Genomic DNA, 19,633 nt, shown 5'->3' on the forward strand with positions numbered 1-19,633 from the left:
TGCAAGTTGTTAGAACAAGTATCGCTTAGTAATGGGAGTAGCATCGAGGGCAAGATTTTTTATCGATGGCTACTTTACACATGGGGACAGTGAGACGACGAATATCTTTACGATTTTTTTAGTTATTACTTTAGACACACGGTCGTGTACTTTAAATACATTTACAATAGCCTATTTATAGCTCAGCGCACTATCTTTTCCCTTAGATACCACACAATTAGAAATAACGAGAGACAGAAATAGAGAGGAAAGCGCGAAGAAAATAGTCGCACAAGCTCCATTGCTCCGGTTTCTTTTCCTCTTGTTTAAAGATATTTGGTCCGATGCTAAGAGACTGTTAAGCTTAGGCAAGCGTCAAGATGCCAACGCGTAACAGTATGAGCTTTTCTAGAACGGCCGTCGATAGTAGTATGCATGAAAAACGGAAATCGTACACGGGCAACAGGATTATGCTGATACAAACGCATAACGCGTTGACATTTCATCATGATTAAATAACTAATTGCGACAAAGACCAAGCGATTCTCTTTTTTGTAAATCAGATAGATTATACTATTGCCAAACCATTGTAATATCATTGATGGTGCACTTTGTATTTTTATGAGAACAGTATTGTCAACGCTTCGAAGGTATGCGATCAGTAGAATAACTACCTAGCTTGGTACGCTCAATTAGTCAAGGAATATTCTCTTTTAAACGCTTTGGACTAGACTGGCGATGAACGAACGAAATCGTGCCGATTTGAAGCAACCTGGCACGCTTCAAATTCACGCACGATCGAATGTTTCTCTGTTCCGGAAGCAACCGAGGAAAGGAACCCTGTGTGGCACAGTGAAGTAACGTGTATTAGAATTACAAGTGAGATTCATTCGCAGCGCACTTAATTACGGGTTGTTAGTTATGTTTTTTTTTCTCTTTTTATACGACGCAATTACTTCCAGTAACGATGACACGAAACATACAACCGCACAGACGAAAAAAACCGACGATAACAGTTCATGCTAATCAAGGAATAAAAATTGACTGGCTCGGTCGTCACACACACGAAAGGGCAACACGCAACACGTAGGAGAGAGAGAGAGACCACACTTGTTAGATACATACAGTAAATTTAAATTGGGTCGACTCTACTTAAGCGTTTACATTTAATTTATCCGAATGTTGGCTCCGCACAGATAAGTACTCCGTCTAAATATACTTTTCAATTCGGTGTGCGAGAATAGTCTTCCACTATATTAAATATATATATATAAATATAAATATATATAAATATACATACACCTATTTATCTATTTATATTTATATTTATATACCTATGTGTCGTGTATGTATGTATATATCTCTTCTTTTCTCGTTTTTAATTGCCCGATTTTCCTTTGTTTCGACATAAACGATCGAGTCATGACTCGCATCGATTGGAACTTTTGATTCACTCATTTTAACGATGCAACCAACAGTCAATAAAGTTCGATTCGATATAGTTCGGAAATTCCTTGATTCTGATAGATTCTAGATTCCTATTCTTTCTTTACTTCTTTTAATTTTTTTTGTAATTTTTTTTCCTTTTTCTTTTCATGTTGGAAGCAGTAGTAATAAGAGGCATCTGTCTGAAATACTCCGTCGAAAATAATATCACAGCCTGGAGACACGGTGGAAGACTAAGAACCACGACTAAAGCTTCGCTGCTGAATTCTCGAAAGCAACTGAATACAATGGCACGGATAACGGGAATTCAGACCAGAACAGTGCTTCTTCTTCTTCTTCTATTTCGTCGTTCATTTTGTAAAAACTTAGAGATTCGATAAAAAAAAGCAAATTTGAAGTGAATAGAAAAATTCAAAAATAAAAATTAATAACACAACATTTCGCTAGCAATTTCTATTGCTACATTATTTTTCTTTCGTTCTCACATTACTAGTCTCCTCCTCCTTTCTCCTCCGTGATTGTGATATTATTTAAAAAGCTTGTCGCTTCTGAGTTTCAGTCGTACAGTGAATATATAGTTGTTCTTGTTTCGTAGTAATAAAACGTTTGACCGTTTTCTTTTCTCTCGATTCGCCGAGGAGAAAATACGACGAGTAGACGGCCGTTAAAAAGTGACTAGCATACGCACTTGTTCGCACAACTTCAAACTTGTTCAAATTAGTTCAAACTGTTCTTTTTTTTCCTTTTTTTCTTTCTTTTATCACGATGCTAGACGTATATCATACATGTATAACGTGTATCATACACGTGTAACAAAAATAGGTTTATAGGTTTCTTTTGGTCGATTTTTGTTACCAGGATTCACCGATAAGACACACATGAACATGATTTGAGACCACACTGTTCAGCCATCTTTTTCACAGTAACACTGTAAAATATTTAAAACTGAAGAATAATTGAACGTTGATTTTTGCAAATCTAAACACTTAATAATGTAATTAAATAATCTCCTAAAAAATAATGGCTGTGCATTCGAACCTGCAATAAGAAATAGCTATTCCTTTAATGTTCTCTCATGTCAAAATGTGACGTGAATTTTTTAAAATAACTAACTCGTGAAATGATGTAACCATGGATGTTGTATCAATGCAATTGACTATATTGATATATTGATCGAAAAATGTATCGTTTCTCGTACAATATACTGATTATGTGCGCTACAGCAAGTGTTCTATTTCAATTTGTAACAAACGATCGTAAGCAATAACAAGTATAAATATATGCAGATAGAACAACAAAGATCAAACGCTATCTGCTGTGCGCGTATATGTATGTAAACAATTAAATAAACGATGCTTTATTGTGCGCTATGCGAATATATGTTTATCTTGCAATACTTTTTTATTAATGCAAAGAGCAAACCATAAAATTAGGAACATGAGAATTAGGAAAATCGTTCTATTAAATATATAGGGAAGAAAGAGAGAAATAGTTTCTATTCAGGTATTGTTAGATGAAATGTCTAAATATTAAAATGATATTTCTCTTACATTCCCAGCCCTTCCCTTTCTAAAGATGAACATAAATGCCACGTGTTCTTATATCAGATAGTTGTTGGTTTGCATTTAAAAATCGTGTAGGTACTAGTAATTGTTCTAACTTGCCTGTTATGCTCTTTGCCTTCTTACATTTTTATTTCTTCTAACATAGCGTTTTAGCTATGATTTATCATCACCATCGTGTTAAAAACACACTGACGATTAGGATGTTTATCACGCATGTCTATATCATTGTCTATTAATTTGATAACTAAGCTAGTATTTCCACAATAAGCTGTATCAATAAGAATTCTTCTACGTTGCGAAGGTATAATGTATGATACCCTAAAAGTATCTCCATCTCCTTCGATGAATCATCGAAATATACGAAATAATTTAATTCATTGATTCTTGACATTTTCAATAAAATGAAATACAGCTCTTAAATTGTCAAGTACAAGAATAAAGAATGGCATAAAGGTACATCATTTAAGAACTCTGTGAGTCTGTCGATACGTTGCATCACTCCGAGTATTTCTTCGCTTCTCTTTCTTTCTTTTTGCAGACAATTCAATGAAAATCTTATTTAGTATCCAGACTTCTATCTTGTAAACGTTTCGAGCACATGACAAGATAGGCTAATACTTCTTGATCTGATGCAGTCTTAGAAAATTTACTTCGGTAGTATGATGCAGATACGAACCAGTCGAAATGCCTAGTTTCCTTTTCTTTTGTTTTTCTTTGCATTTTTGTTATCTCTTCACTGTGTGTCATAGGTACAAACTTGGTAACTATTAACGACGTTTCTTACTGGTATACGTCTAAGTGAACAGTCATTACGAAAGTCGACTCGAGATGATACTTGAAAATACGCGGATGAGATTCATAAAGTGGGTGGTACAAGTTTGTGCTCATTTTACATTACTGTACGAAAGTGTCGGGTCTTTAGTACAGCAGTGCAACGTATCACTGCTCGCGAACAGTTCATCGGATATCGGAAATGTTAGCTTTGCTGCCAAAGATTTTGACTAGTTGATCTTCGTAATCGTCGATATTACGCTTCATAAGTTCCATGCAAGGCCCAAGTAAGCGTTCGAAAGCTTCAACGTCCAAAACTGAAAAAGTCGTATAAAAAAAAATACGCAATTTATGATTGTACTCTTCCTCGAACTGGATCGCATGTACATATATACAGCAATAGTCTAATGATCACTTATTCATGCCCATATGTATAATGGTAGATACATAAATAGATGCATTAGCGCATAGTAACCTAATGGGCCGTATCAGAAGGATGTGAAAAGAGAACTTACAGGCCAGCTTTACGTCGCCCACAGCGTAGGCCGAAGCAGCGCGAGGTTTATGTGTTACCAGCGCCAACTCGCCTAAGTACCCACCAGCGGGAACTCTATTAATCTATAGTATCAAACAGAATACCAAATGACATCTATACAATTGACAACGTAATTAGTGCACTAGTTTCCTAGGTAACTATGGTATCAACCTCATGCTGTACCGAGCTATGTATGTCAATGATTGTTGCAATTATGTGACACGTTGGAAAATGAAAATCAACAAGCTGTCGTACCTCGATTTCGCGGCCGTGATCTCCTATTATGGTGATCCTGACGACGCCGTCCTCGACAAAATACATTCCATCAGCTGTGTCGCCCTGTTTGATGATCTGTTCGCCATCTGAATACTGTTTTGGTACTAGAGCATCCGCCAGGTTCATACGCTCATATGGCTGAAAAGAATCAAATTGGGACGCTAATATTACTCAGCTATTACCGTCCTTATTATTCTATAGGCGTAACTACGTGTGCAATTGCATTATACCAAAATTAATACTAAATTAGCTCGTTATGAAACAATGAAGTACAAAATAAATGTTAACAACTTTAATTCTAGCTGAACGTTTCTTGGCAATCGAAGTCCCTTGCGCTTCATCCAAAATTCAATAATATATTAGAGATGTAATTGCAAATAGTCAGCTGTTATCATCAATCAAATAGAACATCCTGAAATATCGTCTGACCGTTTCCTTAAACAAGCACCTAACTTACATATAGTATGCTCAATCTGTTAAACTACAATAAGCGATGAAGCAATATCGCTTCCAAGTAATCCTCTATTTACGTTCAGCGCGATATCTTCCGGTACAAATTCCATAAAACTTGCCTCGAGATGTTTAAGCATCGGGACCTTGTTGATAAGGTCTTCGTACATCTTGCGCTTTTTGTAGGCGGATTTCAATAAAATACGCCGGAAAGTTTGTCTATCCATGGCCCATAGTGTACCAGGCGTGATGGCCTTGATACTGGCCGCCCTCGGCATATTGTAAAGGAGCGCAAGCTCACCAAAAGCACCACGATTGTCGTACGTATGTATCATGGATTCCACCCCAGACTGCTGATCTTTCACGTACACTTCGAACTTTCCTCTGAAAGAGATACAACAATTGGATGGTCCATCTTCTATAACCGGTTCCATCCGGTTTCTTAGAGTTTGCAAATGAAGAATAGAAGAACATATTTTACCTCTCGATGACGTAGAAGTTGTCACCATCGTCACCTTGTCGGATAATAAATTCTCCAGGCTGTACGCTCTTCTCAAACATCGCGTCCAATACGTCAGCCATTTGTTCCTGCAAGAAATTCATGCAACGCATGTGCGTACACGCGTGTCGTAAATATTTCATGACTAGAAACGTTTGCTGTTTCCTAATATTCGAGAACAACAACCATAATTGTTACATTTCGAGTCAGATGGTGTACAGATATGGATATACGTAAGGTGACCACGTATCTTATGTAATTGGGAAAATGACCTTAAAGCGACAAACGAAAATTATATTATGTATAAAATAGGGTTTTTCTTTTTTTACTTTTTCTGCAAAATTTCGCAAGCGCGATTGTTTAATGAAAATGAGAAAAAAGGCACAGAATGACAATATAACAGTACAGTAACTACTACAGGTGAAGAATTAGTACAACGAATTAACAATTCAATTCTCAAGAAACTTCCTGCTGTATCTACCTGAAAGATCAACAACATTCTGAAATAGGAATTAAAGCATTTCAAGCGGTCAACAACGAATCCTCTCAAGACGTGGAACACATATATAAATACACGTGAAGTATACATATTCGATTTGCCGTATTCTATAATCCAAAAATGGATGTTTATAGCTTTGTAATAAAGTAAAACGCCACATAACACATTTTTCTCTTATCCTCACTTTTTGACTATACTACTGCAGTTTTTAAGATTGAATTAATAATAGTGAACACCTTGAATATACTAATACATTAATCATCTTAGATACCCTAAACTCCTAGCTGGCAGAAAGCTAGCTATACTTCATTATTCTTTCATAGTTTCCCAGATTCTACGCCTATTAATGAATTGAACGATCTCCAAGTAAAATTAAAACCAACGGAGTAAGAGCTGCGAGCATTCTCTTCATCGTTAGAAATTTATATTTGTACGCTAATCAAGTTATTCGGCTGTTTCTCTCTTTAGAGTAATACGTTGCCGAGAGTCTGCATCCCAGTTAAGCAGATTACACGTACTCATTGGCATTTCCACGAGTTGGCGCGAGCCCTCGCTGCTCCGTATCCCTGTTTCAATTACGCGCAAGCTAGAGAGTGTACGTGTACTATGTTTAACTTACCTCGTCTAGAGCCCGAAACAGGAGAATATGTTTCACGCTGTCACCGAGCCTCTGCCGCTGCTCGTCGCTCTTCGGATGCACCATCTGCAATCAATGAATCGCACGGATGATATCATGAATAGAAGCAATTCTGATCTAATAACGATTTTATTTTCCATTAGCATGTCGCAGATTTTGTGTAATCTTAATTACAGTTTGTTCGACAATTAACGGATTATGGGTTGTTCTGTCGCTGTTGTAAAATACATAACTTAATATTTAAATTTAATATTTAAATCTGTGAATTACGATCAGAAGGAATTACGATCATCCCGCGGCACGTATCAATATTATAAATTAATTGCAGCGTGATCGATCGATAACGCTAGGTCTGAATATACTGTGTCCGTTATAAAAAGAAAGGGTTTCCCATTAGATACGCGTGGGTAGATTGCACAGCACGGTAAGTTTAAAAAAAAAAAAAGAAGAAAAATCGAACTCTTTTATGATCTTACGTTTGGTTCAACAGCGGCCGATACCGGTAGCGTTGGAAAATAGTAAAAGCCCTAAGAACTCTAAATTGCATGGTGATAATCAATTGTGGCTTATCTTTTTTTCAAATAATCGATTCTCATAGAGGGATTGATACATTGAGCTATACCATCCGTAGGACACTACCGTGCAGCTGTTTCAAATCCCGACCTGCTTTTTTTAGAAACCCAACACGAAGATAAACAGATCTAAGCCGTATTCCGTTTCATATTATCTGACCTTTGCATTCAACTCTGGTTAGTTTCACAAGAAATAGAGGATCTGACATTGTTCTTATCCACGGTTTTATGACTGAGTTAAAAAAAAACCATCTTCTTCAAAGAATCAATATGGTAATTCGATTATATCAATCTGTCCCATACTTTGCTCCTGCATCTGCTTCCAACACAATGGTAAAGCTTTTTCACTGACCGAAGTTACAGTCCTTATTTTAGGAAAGAGCCTCTCTTTTTTTGCTTAATCGATTCATCTACATCTTAATCGCGCGTTGTTTAAATTTTGTCCGTGTGCGCGCAATAAACATCTTTCCCAGTAGAATAGTCTAGTTTTCAATGTCGCTGAACGTTGAGTTGAAACTTTTGCATAAAACGAAACGGCGAACTCGAAACTCGGTGGCGAGGACTCCATGCGTCAGAGATGACATTATCTAATTGCTTCGATTAAGACGAACGGAGGAGGAAATTGAAAATTTCGCTGAAAATCGTATTTTCAAGACAGACCGCCCTACCAGTTTGCCCATCGATTACTCGACTACCCGAGTTATATATTACATTCACCGTCATACGATGCTGTGAAGTGATTCATTAAAAACGAAACATCTAATTATCTCCTTTGATGTTAAAATTAGAAGATACTTGGAATCATTCTTTTTTAGAACAAGCAAGGCTATCGGTATTTGTCATATAGCTATCAAACCTATTTGTATAACATATACGTGCAATTGTTAAGGATCAAACAACGCTGCCATATCAAGTACAAGGCCGTAAAATATGGGATAACATACTTGGAGATCAAGTCATTTGAAAAGATGACCGTCCAATTATTTCGAGCATCGTATCAACGCTTCACACGAGAAGCGATCAAGCTCCGGCTACCTCCCCCAGATATCGATTTGCCTTGTTTTAATCAACTGGCTCAACAATAAAACATGTATGCATCTACGTCAAAAAGGGCATGTGGTTACGCTTGAAAAAATATCGATAGCCTTGATCGGTTTAATATAAACGATTCATGGAGAAATTGATCTCCACATCTTACTTATCGTGTGAAAGCTATTCAACTTAGTATTCCTCCGTAATAAGACAATTAGATACTTCGACCAGTCCACCCAGTATATTCCCAAAGATTTTCCAATCGGTTTAAGTAGCTCAAGTTACCGATAATAATCGAGATCGGTGCAGCCTTTTGAAACGCTTTCGAGCAGTACGATCCCGATCTGACGAACCTTCCCCATGTGTCCTCTTTCTTTCTCAGGCTCTCGCTCCTTCTCACTCTTTCTCATTCACGAACACGCTCACGTGTACACGTATATATATCATACATATGTAAGTCACGTCGGTAGCAGGTTATCGAACACGCGCTCTGACGTCACAAAGGTACATCGTTCGCATCGTCGAGCAAAGTAAATCATCCCGTTTCGTCACCCGCACAGCTTGAATACGCTCGTGTTTCGATAAAACGAAAAAGAAGACATTTTCTGCTCTCAATGTTTCGCGTGATTCACGTCGAGCAACGTGTCAGATCGTCGAAACTCAGGCTCCATAGCGGTAGCGAGTCTTCTGCGAACCGCGTGCAGTTTCTTTCGAAGCGATCGACTATGTGTTATTATCCGAACGAGTCATAAAGCATCCATATTTAGCTTTTATACACTCGGTACACGTGTACATGTAGATGTATGTATTCTTTGTATGCATGTATATTGTATATGTGAAACACGTTAACCCTATCCTTGTCGCGTTCCAATGTACCGTAATAAAGGGTTTATTTTTTAGTCCCTTCAACTCAACTCGATACATTTAACTCAAAGATAGTTAAAATTCTCCTAAAGAATAGTTCTCCTTATCGTGGTTGATTTTCCAGTCGTATAGTTCGATTAATATCAATCGATCATCGATTGAACATGTAGCTTTCGTTCGGGACTAATATATCGACAATATGGTTCCTTGCGTAACGTGACCAAAAGTACAGAAAGATGTATAGAGAGAATGAGAATGAAATGTCACTGAAATCAATCAAGATTTGTTGAATGGGACGAGTGAGATTGGAAAGGAGAAAACGCACCTTAATTCCATCGTCTTCCTCGTCATCTTCAGGGTTGTAGGCTTCCGCGAAGACACTCTTCCTCCTATTCTGGAACCTTCCGATTGGTGGTTCTATAAAGAATGAGAAGGATTTAAATATAGAATTTTTTAACTATACTTTAGTTATACTTTTTAATATATCTATCTTCTGTCACAAGTATTCTTCTTTCGTTTCGTTTACGATTTGTATTAGTTTACAAATAAAAACGAATTAAACGTACGAAAAATATTGAAATTAATTAACAAATTGAAATTAACTTGAATTTCGAAATTGAATAAACACATCGGGAAAAAGGGATGCATTAAGCGGGAAAAGTCGTACCGGTCTCCATCGATGTGCACATATTTATGTAAATTTTTCGCACAAAGTCTGTAAGAATCACTAACACACTGTTCGAATTTCGAAGACAAATGTAGAGATTAAGTTTCGAAATCGAAACAATATCGCGCACTGAAAGTTTTTCTGTGAACAAGTGTATCGGACGGGTTCGGAAGGAATACTCGACGCGATGGGAAGTCGCATCCCGAATGAAAATTCGCTGGCTTACCTTCCTCGACAGACTCGTCCGGCGTAGAAGAGGCGGTCTGCGCAGGGGCTTCAATCAACTGAGTTTGACGACTTTCCCGAAGTTGCGTGAAAAAACCTACGGCATAGTCGATAATATCCACTGGTTGCTCCAAAAGATAGCTGATCGTAAACTCTAATAGGACGTCCCGCAACTCGTCCGGCACTGTAATCTTGCCAGCGTTACGTTGACAACTCATTTTTTTCTTACACCAAACTATGTTCGAACAAACACACACTAGAATGGCATACGCCGGTAAACGCTCAACCAACGAATTATACGAATTAATATTATTATTACTGCGTGGAACAGTCAACACAGATTCGATGTGTGTCACTTATTAAATGCCGAAATTTTTCTTATCATGAACTGTAGCGAGGCCAAAAGGACGTAAGACCCATGCGTTCCGCCCACTTTCGCGCCGGGTTAACACTTCTCGGCACAGCTCGAACTATATCCGGTCTCGCTGAAACCGCTTTGCCCTTTTGACACCAACTTTCAATGATCTTTTTTCTCTAACGCTACATAAAGCTGCGCGGAACATGCAACGGGCCAAATTCAGAGATGCGACTCAGTCGCAAAGATGGCGACTATTTCACGGCGCGGATCTTGACATTAGCAGAAGGATCGCACTGAACATTTAACTGGCAAATAGTAGGCAGATTGAGCATTATTGGACGGGAGCAAAACTATAGATCGTAGACCAACGATGAATTCCCACATAGTACACCACGTATTCGATTTCCACTACTTTTAGATATAGCCCCGTACAGTACGTATGGAATTCTTCGAACCAATGAAACTCTTGATGTTTGATATACCGTTGCAGGCGACCTACTCCTTATTGGTTAGCGAACATTCCAAATGTAACAGGGTTAACGCGTGTTGCGTACACGCTTTGATAAATAATTATTTCGACTTCGTTTTCCTTAAGTCCAATTCCTATTGACCTCGAAGAATGCCCCCTATAGGCACAGGATTAAAATACTTTCGGCTAATTCAAGCTCCGTCGGCGTTTCTGTGTTCAAGTTGAAGTATTTTTAACTATGCTTTAAATGGCTACTACACGTGTATCTGAATATTAAAGTGGTGTCAAGCAATGTACAATAAATCACAATTCGTATACTTCAAAACTATTTTTGTCTGATGACTACATGTGCTTGTCACTAGGATATTTATAGTACTATAATCTATAATATTCTTCTACTGTTCTACTGTTCTACTGTTCATAAATTTAAGTATAGCAGGTTACTTTGGTGTAAACAAAACTTCAAACACTCGTATATAAAAGATGGCTGGAATAGAACAATTCGATGAATTCTTAGGTGGATCGCAACGATTGCCACATGAAGTTCACATTATGAAACTTGTTTCTGCGAGAGCTAGCGAAATTGCTGCAATGACATATTCCATAGGTATGTTAAATGATACACGGACCTACTCTAATAAATTTAAATTTCCTTACCAACATATAAATATATATTAAATACACTGGGAAAAATGATATCTAAATCATTATTTATTATTGCATTTACAGAAAATCCTCAACAAACGAAACTTGTATTTCAGAAATTGCCAGTATATATGCGTAGGCGTGTCATGTCTCATAATGCTAAGCGTTTACCCCGCCGACTACAGGAGGCACATTTAAATCAAATGACTAAATCCGGATTGCCACCAAAAATTAAAAGACAGTCGCGTAGATATCGCAGACGATCTCGTAATTTACTCGCTGAATATAAACGAAGACAACGAAATAAAATTTGGTTGGAAACTCATATTTGGCATGCAAAACGTTTTCATATGATAGACAAATGGGGCTACAGAATCGCAAGTTACGCGAATGATAAATGTTTCAAGGCTAATTATCGTGCGATGACAAAACACTGCTTGATGCAAGATATTTCATATTATACATGTATCGAAATTAGTGGCCTTGAAAAAATTTTGAAAGAAACTTTAAAGAGCCATTGTAATCCACTCGAATTAACATTTGCTGCACAAATTTTTATAGCAGGCACACGAGAAGGAACTGTAATGTTTTTTAAAAAGAATGGCTATCCTCAATTTCCAATCGGTCATGTACATTTTTTATGGAGACCAAGTCAATCTGATCTAAGAACCATATGGATTTGGGTACATCCATCTTTCCTCGATGATTTCCTCACGGAAATTATATCTAGTTTTGAATTTCGCTTGAGCGACGAACATTCTACTTCTACGAGTGATCAAAATACGGAATCTTGTTTATACATTAATGAAAAGAATTGTAAAATGAGTATTCATAAAAATACTTTTAATCGATTTCGTTTTTACGGACCATTGACAACTAGTGTTTTAACAAATGCCCTACAGTTGCCAAAATTCGATAAAATACTTAATTTGAAATTGGATGCCGTGCAAGTAGATCATAATCAAATGGATTACGAGGAAGATGAAAATTCTGATAAATTGTGGCATAATAAGTATTATGATAATCAGGAAAATATTGAGTCTTTGAAAACACAAGAAGAATTATGGCAAATGTTAAAAACGTTACAATCACCCAGTCAGTTGCCACCAAATATTGTTTTTGGCTTTACTGTCTTGGATCCAAGATTCCATTTACCAGATAAAAGAACTAGACCTCAAAGAGAAACACAGACAACTGAAATGATGTCAGTACCTCCTACAAATGCAAACTCTAGTCCACTTTGGGAACAGAAAATAAGAGAGAAAGTCAGTAAGACATGTGCAACAACAAGTGCAATTAATAAACTAAGAAGTCAATGCTTAGTACCTGGTCTAGATAATGACAAATATTTTAATGAAAATATCATGGCAAAGATACCAGTATTGTTGATTCAAAAACCTAGTATCGGTAAAACAGGTAATTTTTATTAATAACAATTACATTGGAAAACTTTCTTATCAATAAAGATAATCAAGATTGATAAATATGTTTTTTTTAGGATTAGGTTCTGGAGTAGATGTTATTCTTCCATCTAACTGGGGAATGCCATTCTGGCTTGCTTGTATATTTCGTTGCGTAAGAGTTGGTGCACTCAGAGAATCAAAATCTATACCATTTGAATGTGAGAATATGCAATCCCCAGATATTAATGATCCAGATACACCTGCATATACAAGAGAAGCATTAAGTACCAAATTGGAGCTAAAAGAAAAGTATTTTCGTTATCCACCAAATAGGCGCGTGAACTTTGTTAAACTCGGAATTTCTAGTCCTTTTTTCTGTGAATGGAAGATCTTAATGAGAGAATGGACAAATACAGACGATTTTTTTGTATTAAGAAATCGTAAATTATTAAATTTCTTGCAAAACAGCTTAGTTCAAGAAAATAATACAAGAAGATATAATACACCAAATAATCATGTATCAAGTCTTACTCTGCAAAATGCATTTGAAGACAGAAATTGTTTAATTCGCGTTAAAGTAGATATTATAAAAAAAGGATGTCCTAAAAGATTTGCAATAATATGTATGCCAACTAATGAAGACATAAAAAAGTTTAAGAACAATAGAAGTTGGTCAGGTCCTGTGGAAAAATTAAATGTTGATCCAAATGAAAGTATTCGTAAAAAATCGCGAAAGAATCATTTAGCTCTTTTAAAACGGCTAAAGAAACAAAGAATACATCATAAAAAGACATTAACTAATAAATTAAGTAAAGTGTTAAATAAAGATTTTCAAAGTTTTAGTTATGAAAATAAATTAAAGAATTTATTAGAAATAAGTCGTGAAGCCATATGCAAGCAAACAAAAAAAATGTCGCAGTTGTATCTTCCAGATTGTGTTAAAGTACGAAATTCTTGTGATAGAGAGATTATGGGTTATATTACAATGGGTGATTTCTGTTTTACAAAAGCAAAAGGTGTAGGTTTAGGATATGTAACATTAAATTCATTAATTGAGCTGATCAATAAAAAACATCCCTTTGTTCTTGTTAGAAATATTCAGACAAGACAATATAGAATTGCTAGATTACACGTAGTAATTTAACAGTAGCTATCCTGTAGTATTATTTGTAATAGTGTAATAATGTTATTTAATATTTTAATTTATAAGTGAACTCTGTTAAATACCGTATCTTTTAAAATACCGTTTTGTAACATATATGATATCTGGTAGTTGAATTGTTTACAATGGAAAAGAAAGAAAAGATTTGATAAATAAATCTAATCATTATATCGCATTCGTCATTGTTTGTCAAGGCTGTTGTTCGCAACTATATAATGTTTGATGATTTGCTATAGTACATTCAATCTAGTGTAACGTAATATTATCAGAGTATTACGTTTAACCTCCTCGAATTACTATTTTGCGCATATAGGAAAATTGGTTTAAAATACCCAATATGACACGTGTAGCTGTCGTAAGTATAAATTATATATTATAAAAACTTTGTATAGTTTTATTGCTTAAACTGCGGTCGGTATCGTAATGGTCACATCATACATATTTTGATAAATCGAATGTTTAGGTAACCGGTGGGAATAAAGGCATTGGATTTGCTATTGTAAAATATCTTTGCAAACAATTTGATGGAGTTGTTTATTTAACAGCTCGTGATGTTACTCGAGGACAGAATGCTATTAAAGAACTTGAAAAACAAGGTTTAAACCCAAAATTTCATCAACTTGATGTTACTGATGAAAGTAGTATTTCTACTTTTCACGATTATTTAAAAAAAACATATCAAGGATTGGATATATTAGTTAACAATGCTGCTATTGCATTTAAGGTAATTAAAACTTTATTTATTTATTTCTTTTTTTTCCGAAAGATATTCTCTACAAATTTTATTAAATATACAGACAACTGCTACAGAACCTTTTTCTCTGCAAGCTGAAGAGACATTAAGAGTAAACTATTTTAGCTTAAGAAAAGTATGTAGCAAACTTTATCCGTTATTGAAAACACATGCACGTGTAGTACATGTGTCAAGTTCTTCTGGTCATTTATCAAAGATTCCTGGTGAATCATTGAAGAAAAGATTTTCAGATCCAAATCTTACAGAGGAAGAATTAGACAATATTATGCACGAATTTATTGAGTATGTTGAATTTCAAAAATATACTAATTTACAATCTACTTTGTTCCATGGGATGTATTCTAAATTTTAATTATATTTTCAGTGCTGCAAAGACAAACACTCACTTAGAGAAAGGATGGGCAAATTCTGCCTATGTTGCAAGCAAAGTCGGAGTATCTGCTTTAGCTAGAATTCATCAAAGAATGTTTAATTCAGATACTAGAGAAGATCTCGTAGTGAATGCTGTGCATCCTGGCTATGTAGACACAGATATGACTAGTCATAAAGGTACTTTGAAGCCTGATGAAGGTGCTGAGGCTCCTGTATATGCTGCATTATTACCAGAAAATACAGACATAAAGGGCAAATATATCTGGTATGACAAATCATTAATGGAATGGACAAAGGATGAATAAATATATAACAATATGAGTTATTTTGGATGAATGCTGTAAAAAGATATACTATATATACATATACTTACTATATTATCTTTAAATTTATTAGTCTGATGTGTGATTAACAGTTCTTCTTCTTTTTATATGAAATACACATGATAACAAATAATTTGAAAGAATTGTTATAAACAGAAACTATTTTTTTTTAATGTTACATATAAACTCAATTTATGCACTTGTAGATTCAAAGATTGTATGTTCATTGTACACAATTCTTGGCTTTAATAGTAAAAAATAAATCAGTGGTATTTTTAAATCTAATAATAGCACAAATTATCTTGCTTGAACTGCTGCTTCTTTGCGTGCAGCATCCTGTAATAGCTGAGTATCCACTTCATCTCCTGGTAGTTGTACATAACGTACTACTGATCCTCGAATAAAACAGTTTTTTACAGACAACTGAAAGATATTGTATTCTTACTTTCTGTTACAATTTCCTTTATTATTAAATATATAAAATCATAAATATATGCACTACAAACCATATGAGGATATTTATCTGGATCGGTCACACTTATATCAGTTAACTTTATATTCAGGTATTGATCTACTGAGTGCAAAGTACCACAAATGCTACATACAAAAGTTTTATTAAGTGATCTTATAAACATTATAAAATAGAGTTTTTCTTCTGATGAACTTACCTCAAATCATTTTTTAATTCTACAACTACGTCCTTCCCGATCAAGGATTTGAAAAACGAATAAAACAACTGCAAAAAGCATCAAAAAGAAGTTATTTTATTATGAAAAGAAACAGAGGTTAACCCGCCAAATGAAAAACGTTCGACTTACCATCTTTAATAAACTAAAAATATCCAATTTTTAAATTCGTTTATCGTATTATCTAATGAACATAATGAAAATACAATTATTGAAACTAATAATTATACTAATTTCTCGATTGCCGGCACGAAATTGCTGTTATGACAATTTGTTTGAAAGTGTCACTATACACGTTGCGAGTTTAGGGTTTGTACCATTAAACATTGACTTCAACATTTATCTCATCTATATTTTTTCTTATTTACAAAATTTTGATCTACGTTTACAAGCATACTTTCTGTATTTATCGATAATTTTTAGAAATAAAAGATACGAATCAAGATAAAATTCGATAATTTCATACTGTATAAAATTATATAAAATATTTCAACTGTATCTTGCCTCTTATTTGCTCGTGTTACTTTTACTGATTGGAGGTCTCCGCCAGTAGGTACGCGTGATCAATCGTACTTTGTAGAACAGTCTTGAAGGATTTCATCAATAAAGTTTTGTTTAAATATGTTTTAGCATACGTCAAAACTTGTGTACTCATATTTGTGTGTTTAAATATAAGTTAATTTAGTTCTTTGTAATCGATTTAAGCACGCTGCCTATATAGATAAGATCCATCGTTTTGCGGTTGGTAACAGAAGGGCGTTGACATTTAATCAAAAAGGCAAAACGTGAAGATGCAACTGTGACATTAACTCGCCAGTAGCAACTTTTTCGCATTTGTTGTTACGGTTGATCTTTCTTATGAACTGAACAAAAAAGATGTCAATTAATTTAACAAAAAATAAAGACGCTTTGGTGGCTGCTTGGCACAGCGTAGTCGACGATAAATCGTCTACTAACTGGTAGGCTTGCATCTTTTTCTCTTATGTTGTATTTTATCATTCCGGCTAATGCGTCGATATGAATCCGGTATCTTAAAGATTCACAAATGTTCAATTGAATCCTCAAAAACTTGCAAAATAAATTGCTATAATATATTAAGTAACTCTTCCTTTTACATTTATCGATCGATATAAATAGTGCAAAATATATAATTAGCATTTATAACGGTAAAACAAATAGTCGGTAACATTACACATACGGAGAATGAGAAATATTTTATGCAAAATATAATAATTTTGTGCCTTTATTGAATTCCACTAATTATTAATATATCTTCTTACTTTCAATTAAAAATGAGGGATTGTAAATATATAATACATATTATTTAATTAAATTTATTTTACTAAGTTATTATCATTCATAGGGCCTTGTTTGGATACGAAGGACAAACTAACAACTTAAAAGTGGTTGGTACTGGAAATGGAGGTCTGGAAGAAATGATTGACCGTTTAAATAGTAGTCATATCATGTATGCCTTTTGTCGTGTAATAGATACTAAAACAAGTCTACCAAAATGTCTCTTAATAAATTGGGTAAGAATTCATATTTAAAAAGTTAATGATTTTATTGCATATATACAATAAAATGAGTTGCATTTTAGCAAGGAGAAGGAGCACCAATTGTTAGAAAGGGCACTTGTGCAAATCATATTAGGGATGTAGAAAAATTATTAAAAGGTGCACATATAACAATTACTGCTCGCTCTGAAGACGATGTTGAAGTGGATTCTATTATGGAAAAACTTGCTAGAGCAACAGCTTCGGCATATAAATTTAATGAACCACGTGGGGAAAACGAAGGTAATACAGGTCCTGTGGGTACCACATATCGCAGGTATATATCTTTAATGTTTTAATTATAAGAGTATCAGAATCTTCAACTTAAAGACGATACATATTGCAGAGTAATTCCCGAACAAGAAATAAATGCAACAGAACGTGATCAATTTTGGCAAAGGGAAGAAATGGAAGAGAAGAAAAGACTGGAACAAGAACGTATAAAATGTGAAAAAGAACGGCAACGGCTTGAAGAAGAAATTAGAACTAGAGAAGAAAAAGAAGCAATGCTCAGAGAACAACAAGTAAACACATTTTATATTATTATATTTATTATTTAATAGTGAATATTTTGGTATTTAAATTTTGATATACTTGTAGGTCACTGCCAAAGAAAATTCAATAGCGCGACAAAAGTTGGCGGAGCAACGCGCTGAGGAGGCGAATAATAAATTTAATCAACTAGCCGCAAGTCAACACTATAGCAACGATGTTGAAGACGATCATAAATCGCGAAGCGAAGAATTGCGACGACAAAGAAGTAAAGAAACGCAACAGTTAATTGCTCAAAGAACGATAAATGCAAGAGCTGTTTTCGAACAGAATTCGGCAGCTGGTCAAATGAAGTCTTCTCCAGTGCAGCAACAATATATACCGAAGAATAGTCATGTAGAAGCAGCTAAAAAAGCATTCGAGGAGAGTCAGCAAAAAGAGATACTCCATACAAAAGTGGAAGAGGAAGTGAAAACAGAAGTGAATAAAACACATAACTTAGATTTAGTAACCACCACCGCTTCAAATGCATCTCTATCTCCGAATCAAGTTCAAGAGTCTAAATTGCCAGAGCCAGAAGAAGAACCTGAGCAACAATCGGCGACGAAAGAAGCAATTACTGAAAATGAGTTGTACAGTCAAATGGATGGTCAGTACTTATATTTTGACCCAAATAATGAAGGAATGAAAGCAAGAGCCTTATATGACTACCAGGCAGCTGATGATACAGAAATTACTTTTGATCCTGGAGATATTATTACACATATAAATACTATTGACGAAGGATGGTGGCAAGGTCTTGGTCCCGACGGTACTTATGGACTTTTTCCTGCTAATTATGTCGAAGTTATTGATTATAATACGACATGATAAGAAATATTCTTATGCAAATAGAAGATCTCTTTTTCCAATTAAAAGGAAACCATACTTGCTTTTTCGCATATAAAAGTGACATTCAGTATTTTCATGGTTCTGATGACTTTGCACTTTTCTTTTAATAATAACAGTGTTTAGGTACGACGTATTTCGAAGAATCAGAAAAACAATATATATTTAAAATAAAACAATAACTTATGTTTAGGTATTAAATGCACATCCAATAACGAAGGAATTTAATATCTCTGATAATAATCACGTGAAAGATAAATATTGTTAATATTTTAGCGAGCAAGATTTTAAAAATTAATAGTCTTACAATGCCACTTCATATACAAATGGCGAAGTACGTCTTCCCATGTTCAACGTCACAAACTAAATAAATTAGCAGTAAACAAATATATCTTTTTATAACATTCTACGTCGAAAATCGATGCGCTCATAGATATAGCGTATTTAATAATTTAGCAAATACCCTTTAAATACATTTACAAAATGTAATAACGAGTATTTAGGAGTA

At 34.9% G+C, this 19,633-nt stretch overlaps 5 protein-coding genes across 7 annotated transcripts; 3 read left to right on the forward strand and 2 right to left on the reverse strand.

Annotated features, from left to right (window-relative positions):
* Positions 1–903: 903 nt before the first annotated feature.
* On the reverse strand, positions 904–10,865 carry LOC117205294 (cAMP-dependent protein kinase type II regulatory subunit). Of its 2 annotated transcripts, none has more exons than XM_033443561.1 (8): positions 10,019–10,865; positions 9,451–9,542; positions 6,640–6,723; positions 5,504–5,610; positions 5,145–5,406; positions 4,552–4,710; positions 4,277–4,379; positions 904–4,078 (listed from the first exon to the last, which is right to left on the reverse strand). In XM_033443561.1, the coding sequence occupies exons 1-8, from the start codon at positions 10,233–10,235 to the stop codon at positions 3,948–3,950; spliced, it is 1,155 nt and encodes a 384-aa protein (XP_033299452.1). In that variant the 5' UTR covers positions 10,236–10,865; the 3' UTR covers positions 904–3,947. The 2 variants fall into 2 exon arrangements, with proteins under 2 accessions (XP_033299452.1, XP_033299453.1); XM_033443562.1 differs by lacking the exon at positions 10,019–10,865 and adding an exon at positions 9,793–10,008.
* An 84-nt stretch (positions 10,866–10,949) lies between these two features.
* On the forward strand, positions 10,950–14,367 carry LOC117205290 (ribonucleases P/MRP protein subunit POP1). 2 transcript variants are annotated; one of them, XM_033443552.1, is made up of 3 exons: positions 10,950–11,451; positions 11,574–12,905; positions 12,988–14,367. In XM_033443552.1, exons 1-3 carry the CDS (start codon positions 11,328–11,330, stop codon positions 14,034–14,036), a joined length of 2,505 nt encoding a protein of 834 aa, XP_033299443.1. In that variant the 5' UTR covers positions 10,950–11,327; the 3' UTR covers positions 14,037–14,367. The 2 variants fall into 2 exon arrangements, with proteins under 2 accessions (XP_033299443.1, XP_033299444.1); XM_033443553.1 differs by having other exon boundaries at positions 11,360–11,451; positions 11,606–12,905.
* LOC117205298 (carbonyl reductase [NADPH] 1-like) lies at positions 14,292–15,512 on the forward strand. The gene is made up of 4 exons (XM_033443570.1): positions 14,292–14,409; positions 14,518–14,778; positions 14,852–15,090; positions 15,173–15,512. Exons 1-4 carry the CDS (start codon positions 14,392–14,394, stop codon positions 15,483–15,485), a joined length of 831 nt encoding a protein of 276 aa, XP_033299461.1. The 5' UTR covers positions 14,292–14,391; the 3' UTR covers positions 15,486–15,512.
* A 153-nt stretch (positions 15,513–15,665) lies between these two features.
* LOC117205299 (U6 snRNA-associated Sm-like protein LSm2) lies at positions 15,666–16,600 on the reverse strand. Its single transcript, XM_033443571.1, has 4 exons — positions 16,322–16,600; positions 16,172–16,239; positions 16,010–16,100; positions 15,666–15,926 (listed from the first exon to the last, which is right to left on the reverse strand). Exons 1-4 carry the CDS (start codon positions 16,322–16,324, stop codon positions 15,801–15,803), a joined length of 288 nt encoding a protein of 95 aa, XP_033299462.1. The 5' UTR covers positions 16,325–16,600; the 3' UTR covers positions 15,666–15,800.
* Positions 16,601–16,702: 102 nt separating this feature from the next.
* On the forward strand, positions 16,703–19,623 carry LOC117205293 (drebrin-like protein). The gene is made up of 5 exons (XM_033443560.1): positions 16,703–17,148; positions 17,553–17,721; positions 17,790–18,022; positions 18,092–18,269; positions 18,346–19,623. The coding sequence occupies exons 1-5, from the start codon at positions 17,066–17,068 to the stop codon at positions 19,105–19,107; spliced, it is 1,425 nt and encodes a 474-aa protein (XP_033299451.1). The 5' UTR covers positions 16,703–17,065; the 3' UTR covers positions 19,108–19,623.
* Positions 19,624–19,633: the final 10 nt, after the last annotated feature.

The sequence above is a fragment of the Bombus bifarius genome, unplaced genomic scaffold (genome assembly GCF_011952205.1).
Source record: "Bombus bifarius isolate JDL3187 unplaced genomic scaffold, Bbif_JDL3187 scf7180000007987, whole genome shotgun sequence".
In the NCBI taxonomy this organism is placed as follows: Eukaryota; Metazoa; Arthropoda; class Insecta; order Hymenoptera; family Apidae; genus Bombus; species Bombus bifarius.